Source organism: Triplophysa dalaica, chromosome 10, assembly GCF_015846415.1.
Source record: "Triplophysa dalaica isolate WHDGS20190420 chromosome 10, ASM1584641v1, whole genome shotgun sequence".
Lineage (NCBI taxonomy): Eukaryota > Metazoa > Chordata > Actinopteri > Cypriniformes > Nemacheilidae > Triplophysa > Triplophysa dalaica.
In genome coordinates, this window is record NC_079551.1 from 690,479 (window position 1) to 716,209 (window position 25,731).

Consider the following 25,731-nt stretch of genomic DNA (forward strand, 5'->3'; position numbering starts at 1 on the left):
ATAATGGCATGTAAGGATCAAAATAATACAGAAATTGTTAGCTAGTGTACGATCTACTATACTGCCCTACAAAGGCAAACATATTTTTAAAACATGGGTATGGGAATACTTCAAATTTAGTCCCAAACGTAAAGGTGTCGTTATTTGCGCTCTTTGCCAAATGGACTTGACATACTACGCCAGCACAACAGCAATGTTGTAGCATCTGCGCCATTGTCACTCGTGAAGGAGACAATAACAAGTACTAGTGTTGTCAAAAATATCGATATTTCGATAAATATCGATACTGAAATATCTGAACGATACCAATACTAATTTCCCGAAGTATCGATACTCCGATCCTTGCCGAGCTGTCACTTTCACTTATCTCCAAAGGCGCGTTGACAAACACCACACGTGACCGCAGTGCCTGTCACGTGTCTCGTCTCATTCGCTCTGGTTACATAGCAAAAGTGAAGTGAATATCAATATGGCGTGTGCGGCGCCTCCGCAACCGGCTTTGGTTGATAAAGAACACAGCAGGAGTGCTATCTGGAAATATTTTGGATATGAAGCAAATGAACGTGGAAAGCCGAAGGACACAAACAAGCCAATTTGAAGAGTTGCTACAGAGCAGTGCTAACAAAAGGCGCTAACACCTCTAATATAGCAATATGAGTGTTGTCTCGTTTTTTCACCGTAATTCTTCAAGTTAATATAATCCGACTGAGGAATCTTTAACTGCGAATCTTTAAATACGTTAACTGTGGTCAAATGTAAATGAACTTGTGCTTAATTAACTTAATTCAAAAAATGATTACTTCAATTCTGTAATTTGTCTTCATGTCGATCCAGTGAGCATTGTTTTCGCGTGTGATGCACAGAAGTTTGCGTGTGTGGATCAGTGATATGTGAATCCGGCAATAAAATATGTTCATCAAATAATGTTATGTATTAACCAGCATTTATGAACGATGAGCAATGCATTTGCTACAGTATATTTTAATCTTTGATGACAGTATGTAATAAAATACAACGGATCATGTTTGCTATGGTCCAATGAAAAAAAATATTAACAGATAGAACTTTGGATTTTAATTAGTACATGTATTAGTAAATGTTAGTTTAAATTAACTTTTAGCTCAGATTAATACATGCTTTGGAAGTATTTTTCATTATTTATTCATGTTAACAAATATCTATTACCATTAACTTAAGTTCTAAGATTAGTTACATAGTTCAGTTCATTTTAAAAGTGTGGTCAAAAAAAAAATATATTTTTTATTAAAGTTTGGCATTCTCTTGTAGCACCAGAAAGAAGATGAGACTCGACCTGCAACAGTACATAATGCGTTACAACACGTTTTACCCTTTATTAACTCTTTATAATACATTATATATGTTATATTTATCTTTAAATAATAATAATAAAAATTACCCCCTTAATGTTGTGGCAGTTTTTTTCTCTGTGGTATCGAAAATGGTATCGAGTATCGATATTTTTCAAGGTATCGTATCGAAGTTAGAAATTCCAGTATCGTGACAACACTAACAAGTACTTACGTTGGCTAAATTAATTTCTATTAATTTTGTAGCTTGAGCTCTGCACCTAGACAGCTATGTTTAGAGTTATGAGAACAACATCAACAGCCAAGCCGTTAGATAATGTCAAATTAAATAGTGTAAATATATATATATATATATATATATATATATATATATATATATATATGGACATTTTAAAAAGCTAAATAAATGCTAACAACATACGGTATTGCTCATTGTCAGCTAACACATTTACTGAAGTAAACAATTACAACCATATTATAAAGTGTTGGCAATAAACGTAGGCCTATTCTGAAAGACCACAGGTTGCGGCTTTTATATTTGGATTTGGTTCAGTGTTTTTTTCCAATTTGACTGTGGCCGCAAGTGGCTTTCAGCCGGCATCGAGTTCACCTTGTTTTATCAATTTGGCATATATAATATCACATCAAAACTTGACTAGTCTACAATAAAATCTACAGATATTTCGGGAGATTGCAGTGGGGTCAGGGAGTAAACTCGTAGCTGACAGACGGTCATGGGTTGAACTACTTTATTAGCTCTTGTGCTAACTTAATGAAACCTGCTGTTTCAAATTGGCTGTATGTCTGTACAGCACAAATTCACGCATGTGGCTGCGATTCGTGACTTCACTGTAGAGAGAATTGGTTTGTCAAGGAAATCACTGAAACTCAGCTGTTTACTGCTCCGCTAACGTTACATCCTCCACAATCAAAATGTCTCTGTAAATGAGATTGATCCCGTTTTCTTGCTATCGTAGCTTTGCAAGCCTTGCAAAGTTGTGCATTAACAGTTGGCTCGTCATTTAAGGTTGTCATTCAAAAGTTGCGCCAAAGTTTGCCTTTCCTTCAGCATTTTCACTCTTAAGTTTGGCATTTACGATCTTTTCTTGATGTTCTCCGCTGCACATGAGTTGAATGTCTAATTGTCCATGGCTGGAAACCTCTGTGCAAGCATCATGCATGGCTGTGTGCGTGAGTAAAAGGCATTATGATAACCGCGATCGGTCATAAAATGTATTTCACGTGTAAAACGCATTTTCCTAAAACAGGCCCGATCCATGTGTAAGCTATGATCGGAAAATTGACCCGAAGCCCGTTCCTAGGGCCGTAAATAAGTTGTGTCCCGACTAGGCTGATATGCAGGGCTCTAATCCCTTCTCCATTCATCGGGTATTATTGCTTCAGGATTGTGGATTGTATTTCACAGAAATCCTACAAAGTTTGTCATCTCCCTTTTTTTGTCCCTTCCATAACACATTTCCTTTTTTTTCAATAGAACATTTTATAAATACATTCGTCCCATCCATAACGTTGGAATTGCCCATATGCATTAACGGACTTCCAATCATTGCTGATCATTTGATTTGTTTACATTTGATTTGTGCACATTGCTTGTATTGTTTTATGTGTAGATTTGGTGTTCCCAATCAAGGTACTGTTCATCACGACCTGCAGTAGAAACACTATAACCTCTCAGGGCTTTATGCTAATGTCTATTTAATGTTTTTGCCTAAACTTACATAATTTGTATTAGCATAATTGCGTCTATGACGAAGACAAAATCCTTCAATCAGGCAATAAAGCGCTTTCTTCAAATAGTCTCATTCTTAAAACGATGCGCATGTTATTGTTGTTTGTTGATTTTCCAATATAAAACTTGTTGAAATGTGTTTGTGTATCAGTTATTTTTGGACAGTTTTACCTCATTTGAACAAGAGCAGGATGACATTGATAACCGTAATGTTGGTCACTATAACCATGACCTGGAAATTTAATTTCTTTACATCTCTAGTCTGACATTTACAGACAACAGTTCAGTGGAAAATAGTTTTCTTAATAACTTTCCTGGTAAATTAAGTTATGAGTGATAAAACTTTTCAGAATTGCAATACTGGTGAGTGATCTATATAAGCAGTCATCTAAGTGACCATCTAAAAGTAAAAGCTTTGCGTGACAATAATTCAATAAAACAGCATCAGTTGGAAGATTAGATTTCTTATATTAAGAATACAATGTATGGCTCTGTTTGCAGTCACTAGACAACATCTTTGAGATTGTTCATGTGCTTCTGATGTGACGGATAAACTCATGACATCTATTCACGTCCAGACAGAAACAAAGAGGTTCAAAGAATGCTTTATTTAGATGAACAAGAACTGATCTCTTACAGAAAAACGCCATTGTTCCCTTATGGTAAAAACAGGGCTGAATTTAGAAGCCACCAAACACTTCAATGTTTTTGCTGAAAAAACATATTTCGCATGTTAGCCGAGACATTTACATTCATGCTTTTATCCAAAGGGACTCTCATTGCATTATTCTAAACATAAGTATCTGAGCAAGTGCAATCCATTGGTCGATCTCATGACTTTGACGTTGCTAGTGCTTGCTCTGACCATTGAGCTACAAGATAGACGTTTTTAAAATTAAATAAATTGAACCTCTCTATAAAGTGATACCAATGAGTTATTTTGGGGCAGTCGTGGCCTAATGGTTAGAGAGTCGGACTCGTGACTAGAAGGTTGCCGGTTAGATCTTCAGGGCCAGCGGTAGAGCTGCACCATTCTTTATACAATGAAAATCCCGGTTTTCTTGCTTAAAATAAAGATCCGGATTCTCTCACGATTCTCATGAACTTTTTTATTTGAAAGATTTACAACACCTGAACATCAAGGTTATCAAACAAGATGGCAATAAAATAAGACATAATAATACTCTTGGCTTCAATCAACTTTAAAGAAATGTAATTAACGTAATAAAAAAAAAAAAACACCATTAAACATTCAAACAGAAAAGATTTGAAGATATTACGCTACAATAAACCCATTCAAAGATTCTTAGCTAGAAATACTAGGAGGGTGTGCGTGTGTTCACTACTCACTGGATGGGTTAAAAGCAGAGGACACATTTCGGGGTTTGGGTCACCATATCTGACTAATAGGTCACTTTTACTTATTTAGAAAGTACCTAGGTTGGTGTTCATTTCTACACTACTTTAGTGTTAGTTTCAACTTTGCATGTTACATGTCATAATAGTGCTGGGGAGAGGACACAGGTTTTTTTTTACAGATTCCGGTGGCTTTAATATTGTATCATGGGTTTTGCAGAGACTGTTTTTAACGTGCAAAAAATATAACTCCCTTTGAGTCGTGCTCATTAAAATTGTGCTGTTGAGTAAATTTACATTTACATAAATATGAAAATACCTTAAAAAACAGCAAGAGATAGATCCTCATAGGGATTCTTCTGCATTTTGGAGTTTCTAGGCAACAGCGTCCTCTGGTTTACAGATGCAGCAGCATTTAATGTGAAGAACTTTGATGGGGAAAAAACACAGAAAATCACTTAATCGCATTCTAAAATGTATTAACGATTTATTGAGCAGTCGTAGAAACAAGGTTACAGAACTATGACATCATAATACCGTGAGAGCCATTCTGAAGCCCCTACTTTCATGACGTACACCAGCCGTTCTCAATAATATTCACCTGCAGCCCAGTCTGACTTGTTATTTATATTATCGTGCGTTATGACGTTATTTACTTCACCCGCGTGCTCCATGTGTTATACGTTATTTAAGATAATGTGATTTCAAGAAGCCATTGCACTTGCGCAGAAAACCCGGCTTCAGTTTCAATCGTACATCTGGTGAAACCTCTCACTTTAACTTCTGCCTTCCAATATATGACGCAAGCACTTCCCGAGTTCTGATTGGCTGACATTTTCTCTAGCTTCTGATTTGCTAACACGACTCAATGACTGATCCTGAAACAGCTCTAAAACAAACACACAGCAGCACAGAGTACAGGATTAAATGGTAGTAAAATAGGAACACTCAGGAAACCTCTGCAGTAATGTTAAACACTAACGTGTTAATTATGAATAAGATCTCAAATTATTGACCACGTTTGGATTTAACACTCGTGATTGTCAAACTCCAGGCTCACGTGCTTCCTCATTCAAACACGAGCTCTATTTTACATCCATTAAACACATCAAACTCACTAAAAGAGTCTGACAGCCATGATCAGATATAACAATCATTGATTTTAAACCAGAAAACGGATGAAACCCAATCGTCGTACTCGAATAAAAGTCAAGTGTGTTAAACATGAGGTGCTGTGAATCGCGACTCACGGAATACAATGAACACACAAAAATCCTCAAACATAAAATTGACTTTATGCACTCTTACCCAGATCAGTTAAATCGCTCGGAATCATGAAGTCAATTTGGATGTACTGTGTGTTTTGCGCTTCAATACGAGATAAAGAAAGAGCTCAGCATGAATAACCAAGACATGATTCCTCCACGAGGGCTTCAGTGATGACGTTCTTCTTCTTCTTGGTTTTATCGGCGGCCGACATCAAACGTATTAGTTGCATTACCGCCACCTACTGCTCGGGGGTGTGGAGAGTTCTAACCTAAATGCGATCTTTTAATCCAGTCTCCCTTATAAAATCATAAACTCTACTATTTATCTCCCTTCACCATCTTATCAGACTCTCAAAAACTATTTCTTGGTCTCCATCCTTCATTTCTTCTATCATTCCACTAATTCTTGTTCATACGCGTTTCCTCCACTTGACATTGACCACATCCCTTGTTCCTCATCTTGTCCTCGCAACAGTCGTCCGACACTCAAGTTCTTTTGATCCATCTGTATAAACTGGGGATATTGCGTCATTACATATTCAGAGAAGGCTGATGACAACTTCTCTATACTCTTCTTTAACTTCCGGTGTATGCAGATCAACTTGAGGCGTTAAGCATGTCCATATTAAGTAATGTTGGGCTCATCTTTCAACGCAAGGTTGTGGGTTCGAACCCAGGGGATTGCAAATACCTATGTAAAATGTATAGGATCAAGCAATGTAAGTCGCTTTGGATAAAAGCGTCTGCCAAATGCATAAACGTAAACGAAAGGTAAACGTCTTTACACAGCTAACTTGGATTTCTTCGCCATGTACATTGCTCCTCCAACCAAAAACGTATTTTGTTCCAAGCACTTTAATACAATTTGACATTATGTTTCTTACAGGAATCCGAGAGGACAGAGGTGCTTTACAGCTATTGCAGCATTTTAAATTAATTAAATTCAAATCGACTGAATTGAGCATTTACTATTAATAACATTTATATCTGGCAATCCACATAAGTACGTGTATAATTTAAATGCAGTCGTGTGTTGTGCTATTGTGACCTCTAGTGGCGAGACGATGAAACTGCATCAGGTGACGAGTCAGCTAATAAAACATGTCCTAAAGCTGTCATTCTGTATCATACCATATTTTACAGAAATCATTTCTACTGTAGTCACGACTAAACGGCCGAAATAACAATCACACTGTTTGTGTTTACATGTGTTCAATCACCATTACACAGGCCGACACCTGTAATAACAAATTAAACAACTTCTTTTAAATGAATACTTAAATATTTTATTTCTGTTTTTAATGCATTGGAATACTGTAAAGTACGTGTTATGAATCAATACTTGAACATGAGAGTTGCGAGTTTTGATAGTATTATGTTTTTAATCTATAGTGACCTCTTTGTAACTCTCTTACTCAAATGAAAACTGGACTCTTCGACTGATGGTTCACACGCGTTTATTTGCAAATCCATTTTCATTGCAATCAAGATCGTTTGAAGCGTGAAGATCCACGTGCTTAACATAACAAACCAATGAATGAATAATAAGGGAAATCAGCAAACATAACGCATCGAAAAGAAACCCATAATATCCAACACAAATAAAAGTATACGATAAATAAACAATATTTACCTTTGGTCTCCATTCTAACCAGGAGCTAGAAACCTTCAAAGCGGAACTTACATAAAGGCGAGCTAACCATGTGGGACTGTGGGTCCCGGCCGGAAACACGAGTTGTTCCGCGCATGCGCGAAAGTGCGTCTACTTCCTGCCGAAATAATTTACGGCAGTTTATAAAAAAAGGAGTTTGACACAACCGGAACCATACAAACCATACCGGAACTATTTTTTTATACACTCTTTATTGAAAATTGCATTTAACATCAGGAGACTTTAACAAATTACAATTTGTAAAAGTTTGGAGAAATGTACTGAACGAGGGATAGGCTACATTACCCCTTTAAGAGCGTCTTTTTAAATTAATTTTGTTTCTTTTTTTAATTTTTTAATACCAATGAAAATACAATATAAAAAATGATATGTGTCAGGAGTGAGAAACATTTTGTTATTTAAAAAATATATTGACAAATCGTGAACTTTGAAATAAAATAAATAATTACAAACTAAACAAATAATCCAAACGTAACACTCTTAGATATTAAATAAAGATCATTTTACTGACAGGAACTCTTCATCACGACATTCTTTCGCCATGTGTAAGTGAAGAAACTGCAGGATGTTTGATTTTACATTTGAAACCACAATATGATGTGTATAATGTGTGCGTGTGCCCCTACAGTGAATGATAATATCATGCCTTATATTAATTATCATTTAGTTGACCTTTATTTATGAGGATGAAGCACATGATGAAGTGAAACTATGACAGAGTTAAAGAGGACAATGTATGTACTCATATAGACACTTATATGTAAATTTGCTCACCCATGATTGGTTCACTTTTGTTGTGATCTCTCTAATCTAGATTATAAACTGCTCAGGTGCAGGTTAGCCATGCAGCGAAAATTACTCTCTAAACCGACTTCATGGTACAGGCCCCTGGACTACCTCACCCTTGTATGTTTATTGTTTGTCTAGTTGTGTCTTAGTTCATATGTGAGTAATTTATATTATCCTGGCTGTCTCCTTTGTAGAACGTCTTTGTTTTTGTAGTTTGACTGTCTTAGTTCGTTTCCCCATCGTGGGTGTTTTATTCTATTAATAAAAGTATATTCGTCTAGTAAACTGGGTTCTCACCTTGACAATCACGACAGATGATGAGAAATGTTTTAACCTTTGATGTGTGACACTTCTGAAACGTCAGTATTGTTGGATTCACTGTTTAATTTGATCAGTAAAGGAGGTAAATGAGTAGAAGAAATAAAGAGATACGAGAGGAAGTGAAGAAATCTTTTACTAGAACACAGCATGCTCAGAAACCACACACAAAAACAGACGAGCAGTTGATCCTCTTCACCACAGCAGTTACACTTTGACTCCTACAACACCACATTTATTTCCTCACACGCTATACTTCATGTTGTTACTTTAAACTCTTATTTTTCCTTTTATAAGGACAATTGAAATCATGAGGCTAAAATAACTATGAACACAGACATCTGAAAAACTTCTAACAAAGACAACCATTTAAAACAGTGTTGAAGAAATATCTCAATATCATTCTTATATTTATAATATCTGTGATCATCATTGATTGACATTCTTATTTACATCTGATGTCATATATGAGAACAGCAACAGTAGCCACACCCACTACAGCAGAGAGGACCAATCGGATCACAGTTTCAGTAAAACTACAACTGTGGACACCAGCTGAAGGACAGTAAGAGAAAAGAGACTTTTAACTGAAATACAACAAAAGGTAAAATTAAAAAGCAAATAAACAAACATGTGACTCACCTGAACCAGAACATGTGTGACAGAGTTGAGTGATGTGTAGATGTTGTGTGAGGTTTGTGATGGGATTGTTGACCACACATCTGTATGTGTTTGTATCCTGATATTCCACCTCCAGAGGTAGAGAGAGTCTGATGTTGAGATCAGACACACTGATGCTGGACAATAAACTCTTTCCTTTGTACCAGGAGACACTCACATCATGTGACACATTCATCACTGAACACAACACACAACAACATGATGATGACGATGATGAAGAACACTGAGAAGAGACTCTGATGATGACAGGAACAGACAGACGAGCTGGAAAACACAAAGAATCAATTCAATTGAAAACAAACTAAATAAATATATTTAAATGATAATACTATCATTATATTTGAAAGAGTGATTACAATATTTCTCATCTCACCATAGACAGTAACACTGAAGTGTTTGTATTGAACAGTATTTCCAATCATCTCTAGTTTATAAAGTCCAGTGTGTTGAGTTGTGATGTTTGTGATGATGAGAGATCCAGTCTGATCATCTATCTCTACATGATTCTTCAATCTCTCAATAATTGATGGTTTTGTTTTGGCTTCTCTGTTCAGTTTAGCTATAATCTCATCTGGACTCTGAACACCAAACCTCCACAGTATCACATCATGTGTGTGTAGTTGTGTATCAGTGTGTAGAGTACCAGAATGTCCCTCCATCACTGACACTGACTTCACTTCATCACCAAACACACCTGAACAACACAAACACAATCAACACTTTAGTTTTACAGGTTTTATCAGAAATATTGGTGCAAAAATGTACTGTAGTGTACTATAGCATTAAATATATTATATGCTAAATATAAAACAATTTATCTACTGAATACAATATTTTTAATGTTGTCTTGCTATTACATCACAATAACAAATCTTTATTATATCTTCAGTATAATCACTTAATATTTTTTGCATCTGATCACAAAATGTGTGACATTAGCTATATAGTGTAAGGCTGGTGCCAAGGTGTCCGCACCAAAAGGGAACCATATCCCGGGAAACACAGAACTTCATGCAACACAATGAACTCACCACAGGGTTTGCATCTCCATCTCAGACAGCGTACAACAATGAATCATGATTACCAACTCACACCTTTACATCTGTTCTCTTGTCCCCCTCTCCTCTCTCTCCAACTGAACTCAGAGCAATTGAAAGCTCACCCATGAACTGGATTGGACTAGTACCATATCTTATATGAACAAAGAATCTTCATATGCATATTTGGTATCATTTGAAATGTCTCAGTGCGATTGGTACAATGGTCTCATATCCACAGCAGTAGAGCAGATCATAACATAGGTTTGAGGCTTTAAAGATATTCTGCTCACTGTTGAGGTTGTGTCTTCATGCAAATGCCCATTTGTGGCCTCATCAGATCCAGGCAAAGACACACCAGCTGAGAATTTTAGAGATCCGACTGACAACTTGGCATTAGTTTAAGTGTACTTAGATCTTAGAGGCTGTTGATGTGAATTTCCGTTTAGAACAACACAAGGGTTGTCTGACCAATCTAAATAGGGTAAGTCTCATAGTCTGATTACAGTAATAATATTCCAGTTAAGTGTACATGGGAAACCATGGCATGATTATATAAAGCTGCCATTAGAGAAGGTAAGATTGATCTATCTATCTCTGTGGAGAGGTCATGACCTCTGGCTGAAAATAATTGTTGCTTGTGATTAGGTGTTAATAATCTAGGTTGACCAAAAAAGGTGTGTTTAGCAGTGAGCAGCCACCTTAATGTTACTGGTCTCTTACCTCTGGCAATGACCAAGACTGGCGAGTTTGTGACCGTGAGAGTAAAGCGGGATAATCAAGCATTGACCCAAATTATCAAATACAAATAATATCATTGAACAAGGTTTCCTTTTTATATTTTGGAGTCATATAAATTAAGCAATATTAAAATAATGTTAACTGTAACTACCTAGAGTGCCGGAAAGACAGAACGCGCGCATGCCTTCGCCATGACACTTGGACTCCACCATTGGTCCAGTGGGTGGTTGATGGTTCTTCTTTTCACACATTTTTACCACCTTACAATAGTCAGATTACAAACTGTTTTGCAGTCAAATTGAACTCTTCCATAACTACTTCAATGGGATATGTAGACCTATACATTTAATATTATTTATAAATATTTAAGGTTGCCAGGTTAACACTGAGATAAGATGATCTACCCAATGCAAAACCTGTGAGTTCAACCATTGAAGTACATTGACGAAAATAGGTTTAAAGAAACGTGTAGTTACCTGTGATTTTAGTCGAAATGATGACCATAGATACAAAATCATTCTTAATGTGGTTTCTATGTGTACCTGGCAACTGTGTTTTCAAAACCTCATTCTTTTAAACAAGTACATTTTCACAATGTACACAAACTAAAAGTTAAAGAATGTTAAATATCACTTACCGTTGAAATCCCACAAACACAACTGCACAAGAGCAAGTACACAAACCATATTCTGCAGAGATGTGTGAAGACAAATAAGAGTCATTTGTGATGTGACACAAACTGTGTGATTTCCTTCTGACACACATACAGACACTCGCGTGAACGCGCACGCGCTTCTCATCTCTGCGTCAGACAGACGGAAAAACTTTAACGAACAAACTTTCTTTATTATAGTTTTATGAGTTCTAGTTTTAGTAAGGATTTGACGATAAACTCTTAGTGGGAATTTAATGTGCAAAGCACGTCATTAAGGTTTTCAAGAGAAATGTTAAAAAGGTTATTTTACATGCTATGTCTGTTTGAAACTTATGTTGATGAGTTTTGAGTATATTAATGTATATAAGAGCATTTAAAAAGATGATGAGTGGAAACTTTTCACCAGAAAACTAAACACACAAACTAACCACAAACACATTATAACACAGAGCTCTTAGGAACAAACTGAACAGATGAGACCACACGTGTGATGAGACCACAACAGTTTCACTTTGACTCACTCATCTGTGACCTCTGTCACATTTATTCTACATGATAAAAACCACACGCATGTTTATTCTGTTCAAATGTGACTTGAATCATGTATAAGATGAGGTTTATTTATTCATGACATTTGCTTATTAGTGTTTCTTCATCATTGATTGTTGTTAATTCTTGTTTATTATTACGTCATTTAGGATCAGAAGATCAGGAGTCAATACTACAATGTTCGAGCTTTCAAAAATAAAATGAGCTGCAACATAAGCAAATAAAAAAAAGATAAGACGATAGGTCATAGATAATGTTTTAATGAAGATGATCGTTTTTGCTTAAAAATATTTTTACAAATGATCATTCTTGTTTTTGAGTATCTGAGTCATCAGAGGTCGATGGTGATTCTCGTCAACCAACACCTCTTCTCATAGACCTGACGTTTCTATAACGGCATGCAAAGAACGTGATTGGTCGAGAGGGCTCAAGCTCCAAAAAATAAAATGGTGGCTAAAACGCTGTAGGTGCAAAGTTTTGTATAAATGTAAGTTTAATTGTCACTTTCAACAACTTCGGATTGCATTTCTAGAAAGAATTGAGTATTGTAGTTTTAAAATATGTGATCAGTTAATGCAAAGACGCTCTCAGTTTATAATTCAAATATATTTTCGTTTTGCTGCCTATCTGTTTCTCTGGGCTGCCATTGTGCTCAGGTGCTGTCTCAAAGGCATGGCATCTGGCTGCTATTTGCAATCAAACACAGTGAATGTCAACTTTTTCTTGTCAAAAAAGAAGTAAAGTGTGAATGTCACGGGGTGACCAGGTCCGGAACCTTTTTGTTGACGGGAGTTGTTGCTATGGAGGAACACTTCCGGTGCAACACCGGCCGGTTCCGGACTCACAAACGAGGCGTAAGTGCAGCAAGAGCTGATCAAGCGAAATCACCAGCACGTGTGACGGGTTAGGGTTGGCACAAAAAGACGGAGTGATTTGAAGTATCACTTGAACATAACCATGAGGTCATGGGGTGACACTAGAGGGGAGAGTATGCTTCAAAGTGTTCATGCAATTCGGTATCAGGGTTCTGAGGTTTGGGAGGCATTACTGGAAGTAAGACAAACAATCAACGATCCTGTGGCCACGGTGGAGGCACAAGCACTTGCAGAGGAAGTCTTCTTGTTGTAGCAATTTTAGCTGCATGTTAAGATTAGGATGAGTTTAACTCCCCAAATATGATTACCCACCAGATCTGTCAAGATCACATCCATGAAATAAGTTATTTAAAACGTCAATGTCAGTGAAGGAATTAGTTTAGCTCAAAGGAAAGTACGTATAATAATCGTCATTACACGTACATATTTTACACTTCTGATAAGCAGTATGGTGATAAAAGTCCTTTACGTATTCCTCCAGCAAATGCATCAATGATTTATAAACTAACTATATATCATGACCATAAGTAACGTGACTTTACCAAACAGAATTAGGAGCAGAGGTAGCATAGACTACCGCGCCTGTACCGCACTACGGTCAGCATGAGGGGCCCTACCACACTGAGAGAACTGATACAAGCAGTGGAACTGGCACAGGCGTCTGCAGCCCGCGATGCTGATCCCCCGGAGGGGAACCCCGGCATGGCGACCAATGGAGGGCACCTCCCGACCAGGTAAAAGACCGGCGGCCCCCTCACCCATGGATGAACCTGTGCCCACGGAGCCGGGACCGGAGGCTCCCCGAGGCTGGACGGCCGGGTGTGTGATACACAAACAAGCATCACCCGGAGCTCCCCAGTGGATAGTCAAGGTAAATGCTATTGCGCTATTACCCTGGTCCAGTCCCACGTAGTGGCTCCTGGTGCGGGTGGAAAATTCACAATCCCGATTAAATGCGTTCACGGGGACACCCGGAAATTCCCCGACCGTAGCGTGACCGGGGCCACTATCCAAGGGTCCTGGCCTCTGGATGTAGGGATTGTGGATGATCTACCCGTACCCGTGCTGCTGGGTCGGGATTGGCCAGGGTTTGACCAACTTCTGGCAAATTCATTACGGCAAACCGGCGGAGGGGGCCGCCCCCGGAGACACCACCCTCGGAGGACCCAGAGATCCCGCCAGGCATGGATGGCCACCGGATATGAACCAGAGGGTGAGTGTCGCAATCCTAACCTTTTCTCTGACCTTTTCCAACAGATCACCGGGGGGGATCTTTTGGGAAAGAACAACGCGAAGATGAGCGCCTGTGAAACTGCTGGGATCAGGTACGCATTGTCGAGAAAGAGGTTTGGATACCAGGGCCACATCCGATTCCTCATTTCATTATAAAAAATTGTCTGTTATACTGTGTCGGTCAGAGGCTGGGGTAGGGAAAGCAGTTGCTAGTTGTCCCAAAGGGAAAGACGGATTCCATCCTGGAGCTGGCCCGTGCCCACCCTATGGTGGGACACCTTTGGGCAGCTAACATCTGGACCCAGGTGACGGAGAGGGCTTTCCAGATATTAAAGACAGCCCTAACATCATCCCCAGTGTTGTATGCCCCCGACTACAGCTGCCCCTTCACACTCCAGACCAATGCCTCAGATACGGGAGTAGGTGCGGTGTTGTCCCAGACTCGGGAGGGTGAGATCCCGAGTCTCGGTATGCAACAGTGGAGAAGGAGGCCCTAGCCATAAAGTGGGCCGTCCTGGAGCTCCGATATTACCTCCTCGGGAGGAGCTTTACCCTCGTTACCTATCACGCCCACTTGCAATGGATGGCGAAGGCGAAGGACACAAACGCCCGCATAACCCGTTGGTTCTTGGCGCTCCAGGACTTTCACTTCACCGTGGCACATAGGGCTGGGGCCTCCCACGGCAACGCCGACGGTCTGTCGACACTCTGCCCCAGTCAGCCACATTCCCCAACCCCCCACGCCCACCCAGGTCTAAAGGTTCTAGTGGGGGATGTGGCGTGTCACCCTTACGCAATCAGCGTCAGGCTATAAAACACCTTTTGTGTATGTGTTGTCTCTCCACCCGCTACACTTTGTACCAGGAGACAATCAGATTGTAGAGAGATTCAAAGTAGGGAAGGAAGGAGACGGGAACCGGCAAACATTTAAACAAAGTTTTAATATAAATAATAACAGCCGGCACAACAAAAACACAGAAGTAAAACATGTTCGGGCCCAGTCCTTTCTCTTCGACTGTCCTGTCGCTAGTTCTCTTATATGCTCCCGATCTCCTACGTGATTCTAGCCCGGTGAGCGCACAGCTGGGGCTCAATAACAATTACTCACCGGTCTCGAACCACGGTCTCACACACAACAACATGATGATGAAGATGATGAAGAACATTGAGAAGAGACTCTGGAGATGACAGGAACAGACAGACCAGCTGAAAGAAAATTGAAAATTGAAATAAATTTATAATAAACCAATTGGCAAAAAATGCTAAAATTATGATTATTGATCAATGTGCTTAATCCTTTCAGAAAATGCTAGATAACATACTAATACATGTACATTTATCATGTGGTAGATTGTGTATAGTCATAAGGCTACAGTCTATACGAGGTGTTATTGTCCTCTTGCTTAAATAATTGTTGCATGTCAAAAACCTGTGAGTGCTTTGAAGGGATTTTTTAAAGATTGGTTGCATTTTATTATTAATAAATTAATAAATAAATTTAATATCATTTGATGTTTTGACACACAATACGTCTATTTAGATAAGATGTAATATAACACATACAGTAAACTCAAAGGAGTTCAGAGTTATAACGTGTTCAGTCAGATCAGATATATATCTGTTATTTTAAAAGAAAGATGTTGTGTGGGATTAACTGTTAAATACTGTAATATGATGGAGCTGTTTAAGCCGAAAAGTACATGCATGCACATATCACGATTATAAAATAATTGTTCTAAATAAGTACACACCCTAAGGACACTATAGACCTTGCATAAACACTCTTTTACTGGTGTGAGTACATTTATGAAGTAAACAGAATGATTTTGAACAGGTTTGATTACAGTTTTTGCCCGTTGCTTGAACACTATTGACCCATGCTTAGACTAAAGTAACACAACTTGAAGCTTTTGTTACCGTACCTCAAACACATGTACCCATACCTTAATCAAAAGCGCTGCTTTGCACAGTAGTTGCAATTCTGCAACACACTTACTCCTTTATGCAACACACTTGGTCCTGCATACTTCACTCTATTTCATACATAAAACACTTCATTCAAAAGGAAATCTCAGGGTGCCATTTGGAAAACACATACATCTAAAATGCAAAACACATCGGGTAATTGCAACCACTCAAATACACACGTGAAGGCACTTACTTGCAAAACTGAAAACCAATCAGACAGCTACAAAAAGCCCTTAGTTTAGACATTTCAAGAACTTTGCAAGCATGGATGGAGGGAGAGCAAGAGGCAGAGGTAGAGGACGATTAGGAGGAGGACGAGGAGAAGAAGGAGGAGGTGGACGAGGTCAAGGTCGAAGAGGCCATGCACGGACCCCTATTTCTATGATATAAGATCAACTTTGGTGGACCATGTCATCAACCATGGCCTGACTATGAGGGAAGCTGGGCAGAGAGTCCACCCACATCTAAGCCGCTTCACAGTGTCATCTGTAATAAGAGCATTCCGACTAGAAAACAGGTATGTCTTCACCTCTCTACCTTCTACTCTACTCAGAGGGTATTTACAGCACTGTACTACAGTATATTACATTACCACATCACGTTTACAGGGTATTGCAGGGTGCTAGTGCTCCTTTTGCAGCCAAAGTGGTAGTTTTTGTGAAACATACCAGTGCATGATTACTTACAGTATAATGAGATGTTTCAGTACAGTGGATGACACAGTATATTCAGTAAAGTACTGTAAGAAAAAGAAGCAAACTGATGACAATTTGTGGTTGTATTTCTCCAGAATGACTAGAAGACCTTCTGGGGGAGGACGCCAACGCCTGTTCACACAACAGCAGGAACTTGCAGTTGTGGACCTAGTGAGGGCAGACAATGCCATCCGTCTCCACCAGCTACGACAGAAAATACTTGCAGACAGGCAAGTGTTCAACAACATAAACCATGTGAGCATTACCACCATCAGACGTATCTTGGGAAAACACAACATCACCATGAAGCAGCTCTACAGGGTCCCATTTGAGAGGAACAGTGTCAGGGTCAAAGGACTTCGAGCTGAATATGTACAGGTAAGTGTAACTGTCCTTTACATTTACAATACAGTATTGGAGAAATCCAGTAGCAGCTGAATATCTACCATATCAGCATCACATGGATCCATTGGGAGAGCTACACAGGTACCTGTGTGATGGGGTGAGGGTTCTGTGTGTGTAGCACTGTAGTACAGTAATATGTATTTATGTTACAGAGAATCTTGGCCATGGATGCAGCTGCACAACCTCATGAATTCATTTTCATTGATGAAGCTGGATTCGACCTGAGCAAAACAAGACGACGGACTCGTAATGTAATTGGCCAAAGGGCAATTGTGCACGTCCCGGGGCAGCGTGGGGGAAATATCACGTTGTGTGCCGCCATAAGCCTTCGAGGGCTTCTGCATCATCATGCAAAACTAGGTCCATACAATAGCCAACATATACTCACATTTCTAGATGCTCTCCATAATATAGTTGTACTGAATAGACCAGATAAGCCCAGGTTTGTGGTGGTATGGGATAATGTCAGTTTACATCGGGCTGCTCTGGTTCAGGCCTGGTTCACCAACCACAATCAATTTGAAGTGGTATACTTGCCCCCTTACTCGCCATTTTGTAACCCTATAGAGTAATTCTTTTCGGCTTGGAGATGGCGTGTATATGACCGCCAACCACATGCCCGCATGCCTCTTCTGCAGGTAATTGAACAGGCCTGCGGTAACATTCAGGTGACAGTAATCCATGGATGGTTTCGACATGCAAGGGGATATTTTCCCCGGGGCCTAGCGCGAGAAGACATCGCTTGTGATGTCGATGAGATCCTGTGGCCAGACCCCAACAGACGGCGGGATCCATGAGCCCATGTATGCACAATTGCCATGATTTTCTGTGTTTACAGTATAGTGTTTTTTCTATTCTTATTTTGTTGCTTTATCTGAATTCATGTTACTGGAATGTACAATATTGAGAAATTGTAGAAAATCCTTTTTTGGTTGTTTGAAAATGTGCCTCCTGAAAATATGCCATCTGAATAAACAGTGAAAATCAAAGACTGCAGTGATTTATATAAAGTAGACTGTGTTCCCCCTGATCTGAAAGTGAATGCATATGATGCAAGTATGTGTCATTTTGTCATCAGAGTTACATTTTTACAAAGGAATGTTAGGTTTTGATAGTAGAGTTTCAATTTGACACAGATGTGAATGATATATTTCCCAGTGTTGTGTCATGTTTACTTGTAGGTAGAGTTTTGGCAAAATGAGCGAAGTTTTGCAAAATATGTTCAAGCAACAGGCAAAAACTGTAATGTCGACCAGATTGTTGGATGCATCTAACTTTTGTGCTGGTGCACCTAAGAAAAAAAGTCAGGCGCACCAATGCAACCAGTGCAAAAAGTCTAGAGCCCTCCTCAAATAACATCTAAGAGTTAAACAAAATGTCTAGATATGTTTGTATGCTGTTATGAAACACTTTTCCTGTTTCATGTTGTGTTTTCTTGTTTTCAAGACAGCGAGGCGTGTGAGGTTTTATTAAACTAAATCACAGAACTCATGTTCTAAAAGGAAATTAAAGTATGTAAAAATGTTTTAGCGAGAACAATGATCAATGGTGTGCACTTTGATATTATTGTGGACACTCCATTGGCTCCTTTGACTCGTATCTTTCACATAGTCTTACCCCCACATGGATGAAGATATGCATATGATATGAAAATAATGTTAGCTCCATTTAGGGTTACATGGTGAAGGAGATGGTGTACACACCCTAGACGTTAAAAAAGATGTACAGCTTGACGCAAATTCCTTCCATTGTGATGAATTGAGTGTAGAACGTCTGACGATTGACGCTGACATGTCATGCAAAATCATGAGTCTGGAGCTGGGCCTGTGCAGAAGGAATCTTCAGTGGTCTTCAGAGTCTACGCAGTCGTGAGCATGAAGTGTAGTGATGAATCAAGGTCCTGCCCCTGATGAGTCAATCCTAAACAAAGAAATAATGTTACCCCACCTAAAACCAAACTTATTCAAAAAAACGAGACTAGAAAAAAACAGACTAAAATAAAAGAAAACATCTTTGTAAAAAACGTTTATGATTACATAAAGCATGCTGTCCCACATTCTCAATCACATTTGACAATGTAACTTTACAGTATCTGTATGCACTGTGTGCAGAGTTGCATGAACATGTTTGTGTAGTGAGAGAATGTGCGTCAGTGCTTCAGGTGATGTGTGTACAGGTAGAGACAAAGAACATATTGAGTGATGAGAATGTGAAAGAGGAAGAAATGTCACGTGACCTTTGAACAGAAATGTAACCTGAACACTTCTTCAGTTGTGGTGACTTAAAACTATTCTTTGATTCAGGTGTTTGTAATCAGATTATTTCATCCTCTTTCTTCTTTAAAATGGATTTCTTTGAAATGCTGTCTTTGTGTGTGTGTTTGTTTAGGACATCACAACAACATGAATAATTTAAAAGAGCTAGTGACCGCAGACAGAGTTTTATCACTCTTTGTGTTTTTATAACTCTTTATAGTTTAGACCTCTGAGCTCTCTGAGGTCTGTAGAAGTCCACATGTCCACATTTGCATGGCCACATTCAAACTTTAAATTTGAATGTTAAAACAAAACATTTTCTTCAACTGCCCCATGACACGAACACACTTACATTTCCAGAAGGCTGGAAGGTTTTCTGTAACTGGAGACATTTGAGTTAAAGATATTTGTCTATACCTGTTGAACACCGAAGATATTTTGAAGAATGTAGGACAGCAAATAGTTCTGGGGCACTTTTGACTCTCAATGTATTTTTTCCTACTATGGGAGTCAATGGAAGTTGATGTGTATTTATAAATCTGAAAGATAACACATATTATCATACAATAGATTGAAAGTTGTGCAGACTGACACAAAAAAGAGGGAAATTTGTGTCTGTAAACAGTTTGTGACAATGTGATGAATTACCGTGAGACTGTTGCTCTTCTACCACATTGAAAACATAAAATATTTATAATATAAGCAGTCAGACTATGAGAGGATCACTGATCTCATGAGAGATTGGTCACGTCTACAGTAGGTTTCGCAATCATTAGACTAGTTTCTGTTTCTAGAATATAACTCCACTCCCTCCGCTGCCTGTTCACTAGTGTAATGAGATTGTGCTGAAGATGATCTGGAGATGATGTTTAATATGTTCCTGTGGTACAGCTGTAGAGCAGTGCGTTACCAGAGTAAAATGTCGTGGGAGAATACACATAATAATAGGATGAATAACTTGAAGGTAATGTAAGTCGCTTTGGATAAAAGTATCTGTTGAATGCGTAAATAAATGTAAGTCGCTTTGGATAAAAGTATCTGTTGAATGCGTCAATATTAATGCAACAAATGTAAATGTACAACACAGATCTTCATCTACAGCACAATCTTGAACAAAATACACTTCTTCAATCTTCATTTTTATTGTCTTCTTTTTTTACATTTTTATACATTTTTGTCTTGATATTATTCGGGTCAGTCCTCAAGTCTTCACTATGGAATTATGTTTGATTTTTCTCTCATATCTGACTTTCATTGTGAATGGTAAGTGTATATTTTATTACTTTATTACGTCTATTTCAGTTGTTGGATCACATCTGTTCATATGACACTTCAATTGTTTTTAATCGTATTTAAAGCCTTCTTGTAGATTTAAGGTCTTTTGTGTTTGTCTCATTTTCTTTAAACGTTCGTGTGTTTTGTGAATATAATACATGTTCTTTGTCATCGGGCAGGCTATGATTTGGAATATCTTTGGTTTACTACTCATTTGTATCTGAATGAGGTCCTAATCTATAACTGGTGTTTTTATAAGCGAGCGTGTTAAACAGACACAATAATCTTTTCAGTACACAAATTAAACAGGTTTATCAGGTTCAGTCTCTGTTGGCTGTTTCTGTATGTTGAGATGTGGCTTGTTTTGTTCTTTAAACTATGATGAGTGTCTTCACACGAACACTTATAACAGATGTTCATTTAATTTCAGCTGGTGAACAATAATGATTTTAAAAGACTGAAACACAGTATTAGAATAAAAATGTTAACATATCTGAATAAATGAAATAGTGACGTCAACAGTTTAAAATGTTTATGTGATAGCAGGGCTCACAAATACAGTAAAGAACATATGATGACACCAGAACATAAATCTGATACTGATGTTGTGCTGTATTTTGGCTCTCCTCGTGGACTCTGCACCACACATGTGATGGACTGAGAGTCATTTAATCCACTCAGTGTTCAGTTTCAAGATTCAAATGTGAACATTTCAAAATTATTGTGCCATCTCAAGGGCACAATAATTTTACTTCATTATTAGGTGTTAACAACATCATGGGTTTGACCCCAGGGATTGAAACAAATACTCATAATCAAATGTACAGTATATGTGACCGGACAGGCAGTTGAATAACAAGTACCAACAACGCCACCTCGGGACTTATAAAAAGCTAACCCTAACCTCGGGACTAACCCTAACCCTAACCCAATATAAAAGAACACCACAAACTTTAGGCACACTTACCCTTTCTCTCAACAGGTATTGGTCTATCTTTTGTTGAAACTAGTTACTTTGAATTAGCACATGTTGCATTATTGCTCCTGTATGACACATCGCTTATTGCTCACTGAACTCTTTTTAAGTTGCTTTGGATAAAAGCATCTGCTAAATGTAAAGGTAAAATAAACGAAATACGTAAGACAAAACAGCAGTGTAGTACCAATCTGTCCGTGCCACCCAAAAAGACCACCTTGTGGGTTATTGTGACAGTGGTAAGAGACACGACACAGACATGGCGGTGGTGTAAGCAACACCAACGGGGATTTTAATTCACAACTCATAAATAAACATAAACAAAAGGGTATAATCCAGGGTGCTCTCCACCACTCCGTGCTTGGGCAATCGGGTCCTCCGTTTCCCCCTCGCTGGGGACATCCTCGCTCTCACTCAGGGGTATGTGAGCCACAGCATAGAGTGCTGTGTGTCCTGGGAACCTCGAGTGCTGGGAGAAGGCGGCTTATATGCCCGGCAGCTAATTGGCGTCAGGTGCGCTCAATCAGCTGCCGGGCTGTGTCCCAGGTGACGCTGATCCCAGAACAGCACCTCTGACCGCATTCAGCCAACATATGGAGTTTCATATAAACATCCCACTCCTTCTGGGTAGCTGGAAACACAACAGAAAAGACCCACACTACATATTTCCCAAAGGTGCAATTATTCACAACCAGAGTGACTCAGGACAGATATGTGTGCAACCTGGCACATGTGCTGTGCTCTTAAAGCCACGCTTATCACAACAATTTGGCAGACGTTTTTATCCAAAGTGACTTACATTGTATTACACTACATGTATCAGAGTGTGTGGAATGACTGGGATCAAACCCATGACCTTTGTTACTAGCGTCTGCTCTGATCACTGATCTACAGGACAACTCTCTCATATCTTATCGCTTATATATGGTGTAGTAATATAGAAAGTGTTTGTGTTGTTCAGGTGTGTTTGGTGGTGAAGTGAAGTCAGTGTCAGTGATGGAGGGACATTCTGTTACTCTACACACTGATACTATTAGACAGAGAGATGATCTGACCTGGTGGTATTATGGACCTGAAAAAACAGTTGTTGCAAGAATCAACGGGGAAGCAAACAGCATCAAGTTATCTGAGGATGAGATGTTCATAGACAGAGTGAAGATGAACCATCAGACTGGAGATCTCATCATCAGTGACGTCAAATCTAATCACTCTGGACTTTATATACTGAACATCAACAGAAACTGGAAAGTCTCAAACAAGACATTCAATCTTACTGTCAATGGTGAGTATCTGAGATTGAATCAACTTTCTTCTGTGTACTTTTAAAAGAAATACAATATTCTCATAGAGTAAACATTGCTTATTTTTCAATTTCTGCCTTTTCTTCCCCCGAATCCCATCACAAAACCCACTCAAGATCCAGACAACACTCAACTCAATATCAAGTCTTCAGGTGAGTCACGTGTGATTATTAGTGTTATATAAGATGATATATGTGGTGTAGTACAGTCTGTTGTAGTTTATAGATGTTATTACTTCACATGTAAGAGATCATGTACAGACAGCTGTTGTGATGTCAGAATAAACTCAGACAGTGTGATCAGATGTGAATGTTAGTCTGTTGTATCACACTGTCTGAACATCATCACACTTATTACACACAAACTTACCTCATAAATCAGTTATATAATGAGTCAATGAGAAACCTGTGTGTCAAATCATATTCATGTTAAAATATCTTTACAAGACATTGCAGGTATAAAGAATTAACGTGTTTATTCTCTTCATCCTTGTAGAGTCTCCTGACCAGCGGCTCATTGTAATAACACCTGTAGTTGTGTCTGTGTTGTGTGTGATCATCATCATCATCATCATCATCAGTGTTTACATGAAGAAAAGAAAGGGTCAGTTTCACCTTCATCTTACATTATATAACAAAGAAAAACATCTTTCACAATTTAACCACTGCTAGAAAACATCATAATATAACATGTTCACTTTATGTTCTGCATTTCCAGTGAAATCATCAGAAAGTGTAAAACTTCAGACTGTTGAAATGAGAAGCATCAGTTCCAGCAGCACATGTGAAGATGAAGAATCCTCAAAGTGTCTGATGAAGAACAAAAACACTGGTAAACATTATTCACAAACACTCAAATAAAACATAAACATTTTATTAAATGAAAATTGGGACGAGTCTGACAATGTGAAGTGAGAGTGACATATATGTTAGATATGGTGACTGTAACACAGGCTCTAAGCAAGGAAGGAGAAGGATGAGGTCAGCTTGACTACAACTGGCTTTACTAGAATACTTGCGTCTTACACAACGTTGTGTCAATCTGTTATGTACAGTATATATATATATATGTGCGTGCATTAATACTAACACACATACTTTCTTAATATTGCTATAAACACAATACTGTTTCTGTATATATAGTAGTCCTTTAGGCACCTAATTGTTGTTTTCTGTTTCTCTCTTGTTCTCATTCCTTCACAGAACTGGAGCAGGATCAGTGTAAACATGTTGCACAAACTGTAACACAAGTGTCTTAAGGAGAGCGGTATTGAAATATGAAGTGTTTTTAAACATTATCATTAATATTGTTAAATATTACAATATTTACAGGTCTTGTGGACCTACAGTATTATTTGTTCTCCAAAGGGATTTACACAGACGATTTAATCCAAAGAGATTTAGAGAAAAAATGTAATGGTTTATAGAACAAGAAAAATGGTTTACATTTACACATTTGGTAGACTTGCATTGAATTATTGACTATGTGCAATCCCTAGGATTGAACCCATTACCTTGGCATTGACAGCACCATGGTCTATCCACTGAGCTATAAAGTAAATGCGCTTATTGATACATTATACAATTAAATGCGTCTAAGTGTATGAGATATTTACCTGAGATAAAGGATAGATAAGATAGATAGTGGAGGAAAAAGACGGGAGTCTAGAAGTATGACCTAATGATCTGAATCAGAGCTCAGTAGAGAATTAGAGCCAGATCTCACAGAGAGAATCCTCCAGGCACAAGAAAAGAGAAAGAAGGGTCAGAGTGGATCTTACATTTTCTTTTTAACCTTTTACTTGAAAATGTGACTAAACTTAACATGATGTGAAGACCCACAATAAACAAACATCTCAAGCAATAGTGTTTGATCACCATCAGCACCCCTCTGGTCTTTAAATGGGTTAATGGTTTCAATAATTTTTTATATATTTTTTCATAGAAACTTTTTTATTTATTTTTTATTTAAAGTCCATATTCAGATGAGAGTGCCATCGTGTGGTGAGAGGGGGTGAATGTATTTTACTGTTTCTGGTTAGTGTGTCAGAGTATAAGTCTTGTGTAATATTGTTAAAAAGTCAAAATGAAGGAATCAAGTTTGTGAATGTACATTTTGTGTAATGTGGTCAGACATAAATAAATTCATCCTGTTTTTCAACCCTATAGCCTCATCCCTAACATTGTATACGCACAAAAGAGCTAAAGAAGTGCACACCATATACACACTGTTACACAATCTCTACACACTATTCTACTGATGTGGGTGAATTAATAAAGTAAAGATAATGATGTTAAACTCTCTTTTCACTTCTATACAGACACTTGATAGAATACTGTAGTACAATCTCATTAATGGAGTTCAGGACTTAAAGGGACAGTTCACCCAGAAATGAAAATTCTGTCAGAAATTACCCTCAAGTGGTTCAAATGTGTACTGTCTTTGTTTGGTTGAACACAAAAGATATTCGGTAACCAAACAGATCTGGGTTGACCACCATTGACTACAATAGTAGGAAAAATGACAACGGCATCCCTGTTTGCTTTACATTCTTCTAAACATCTCTTTTGTGTTCAAATTTTTTTCTTAAATCCTTTTTGTCAC

At 38.3% G+C, this 25,731-nt stretch overlaps 3 protein-coding genes across 7 annotated transcripts in view; 1 reads left to right on the plus strand and 2 right to left on the minus strand.

Annotated features, from left to right (window-relative positions):
• Positions 1-7,419, minus strand: part of LOC130429521 (uncharacterized) — a 37,657-nt gene extending 30,238 nt beyond the window's left edge. Inside the window, exons 1-2 of one of the 3 annotated variants that reach the window (XM_056758135.1) lie at positions 7,336-7,419; positions 4,754-4,862 (exon numbers count right to left, since the gene is read on the minus strand). The gene's annotated coding sequence lies outside the window, so the exon portion shown is untranslated. Of the gene's footprint in view, positions 1-4,753; positions 4,863-4,971; positions 7,305-7,335 lie in introns of those variants that run through there. The other 2 variants (XM_056758133.1, XM_056758134.1) reach the window with 2 other exon arrangements.
• Positions 1-25,287, plus strand: part of LOC130429511 (natural killer cell receptor 2B4-like) — a 59,523-nt gene extending 34,236 nt beyond the window's left edge. Inside the window, exons 1-7 of one of the 3 annotated variants that reach the window (XM_056758114.1) lie at positions 20,417-20,539; positions 20,774-20,838; positions 22,788-23,108; positions 23,244-23,279; positions 23,623-23,730; positions 23,845-23,958; positions 24,330-25,287. In XM_056758114.1, the coding sequence (XP_056614092.1) occupies positions 20,790-20,838; positions 22,788-23,108; positions 23,244-23,279; positions 23,623-23,730; positions 23,845-23,958; positions 24,330-24,385 (684 nt within the window). In that variant the 5' untranslated portion in view covers positions 20,417-20,539; positions 20,774-20,789 and the 3' untranslated portion in view covers positions 24,386-25,287. Of the gene's footprint in view, positions 1-20,416; positions 20,839-22,787; positions 23,109-23,243; positions 23,280-23,622; positions 23,731-23,844; positions 23,959-24,329 lie in introns of those variants that run through there. The other 2 variants (XM_056758113.1, XM_056758111.1) reach the window with 2 other exon arrangements.
• LOC130429517 (uncharacterized) lies at positions 8,601-11,720 on the minus strand. Its single transcript, XM_056758126.1, has 4 exons — positions 11,578-11,720; positions 9,536-9,856; positions 9,124-9,426; positions 8,601-9,036 (listed from the first exon to the last, which is right to left on the minus strand). Exons 1-4 carry the CDS (start codon positions 11,660-11,662, stop codon positions 8,927-8,929), a joined length of 819 nt encoding a protein of 272 aa, XP_056614104.1. The 5' UTR covers positions 11,663-11,720; the 3' UTR covers positions 8,601-8,926.
• Positions 25,288-25,731: the final 444 nt, after the last annotated feature.

Excerpts from the sequence above, each read along its gene's own strand:
- LOC130429517 (XM_056758126.1), bottom strand. The coding sequence starts at position 11,662 with ATGACTCTTATTTGTCTTCACACATCTCTGCAGAATATGGTTTGTGTA. Across the intron at positions 9,427-9,535 it reads CTTCAGTGTTACTGTCTATG|CTCGTCTGTCTGTTCCTGTC; the intron begins GTGAGATGAGAA and ends TGTGTTTTCCAG. Across the intron at positions 9,037-9,123 it reads TCACACATGTTCTGGTTCAG|CTGGTGTCCACAGTTGTAGT; the intron begins GTGAGTCACATG and ends ACTGTCCTTCAG.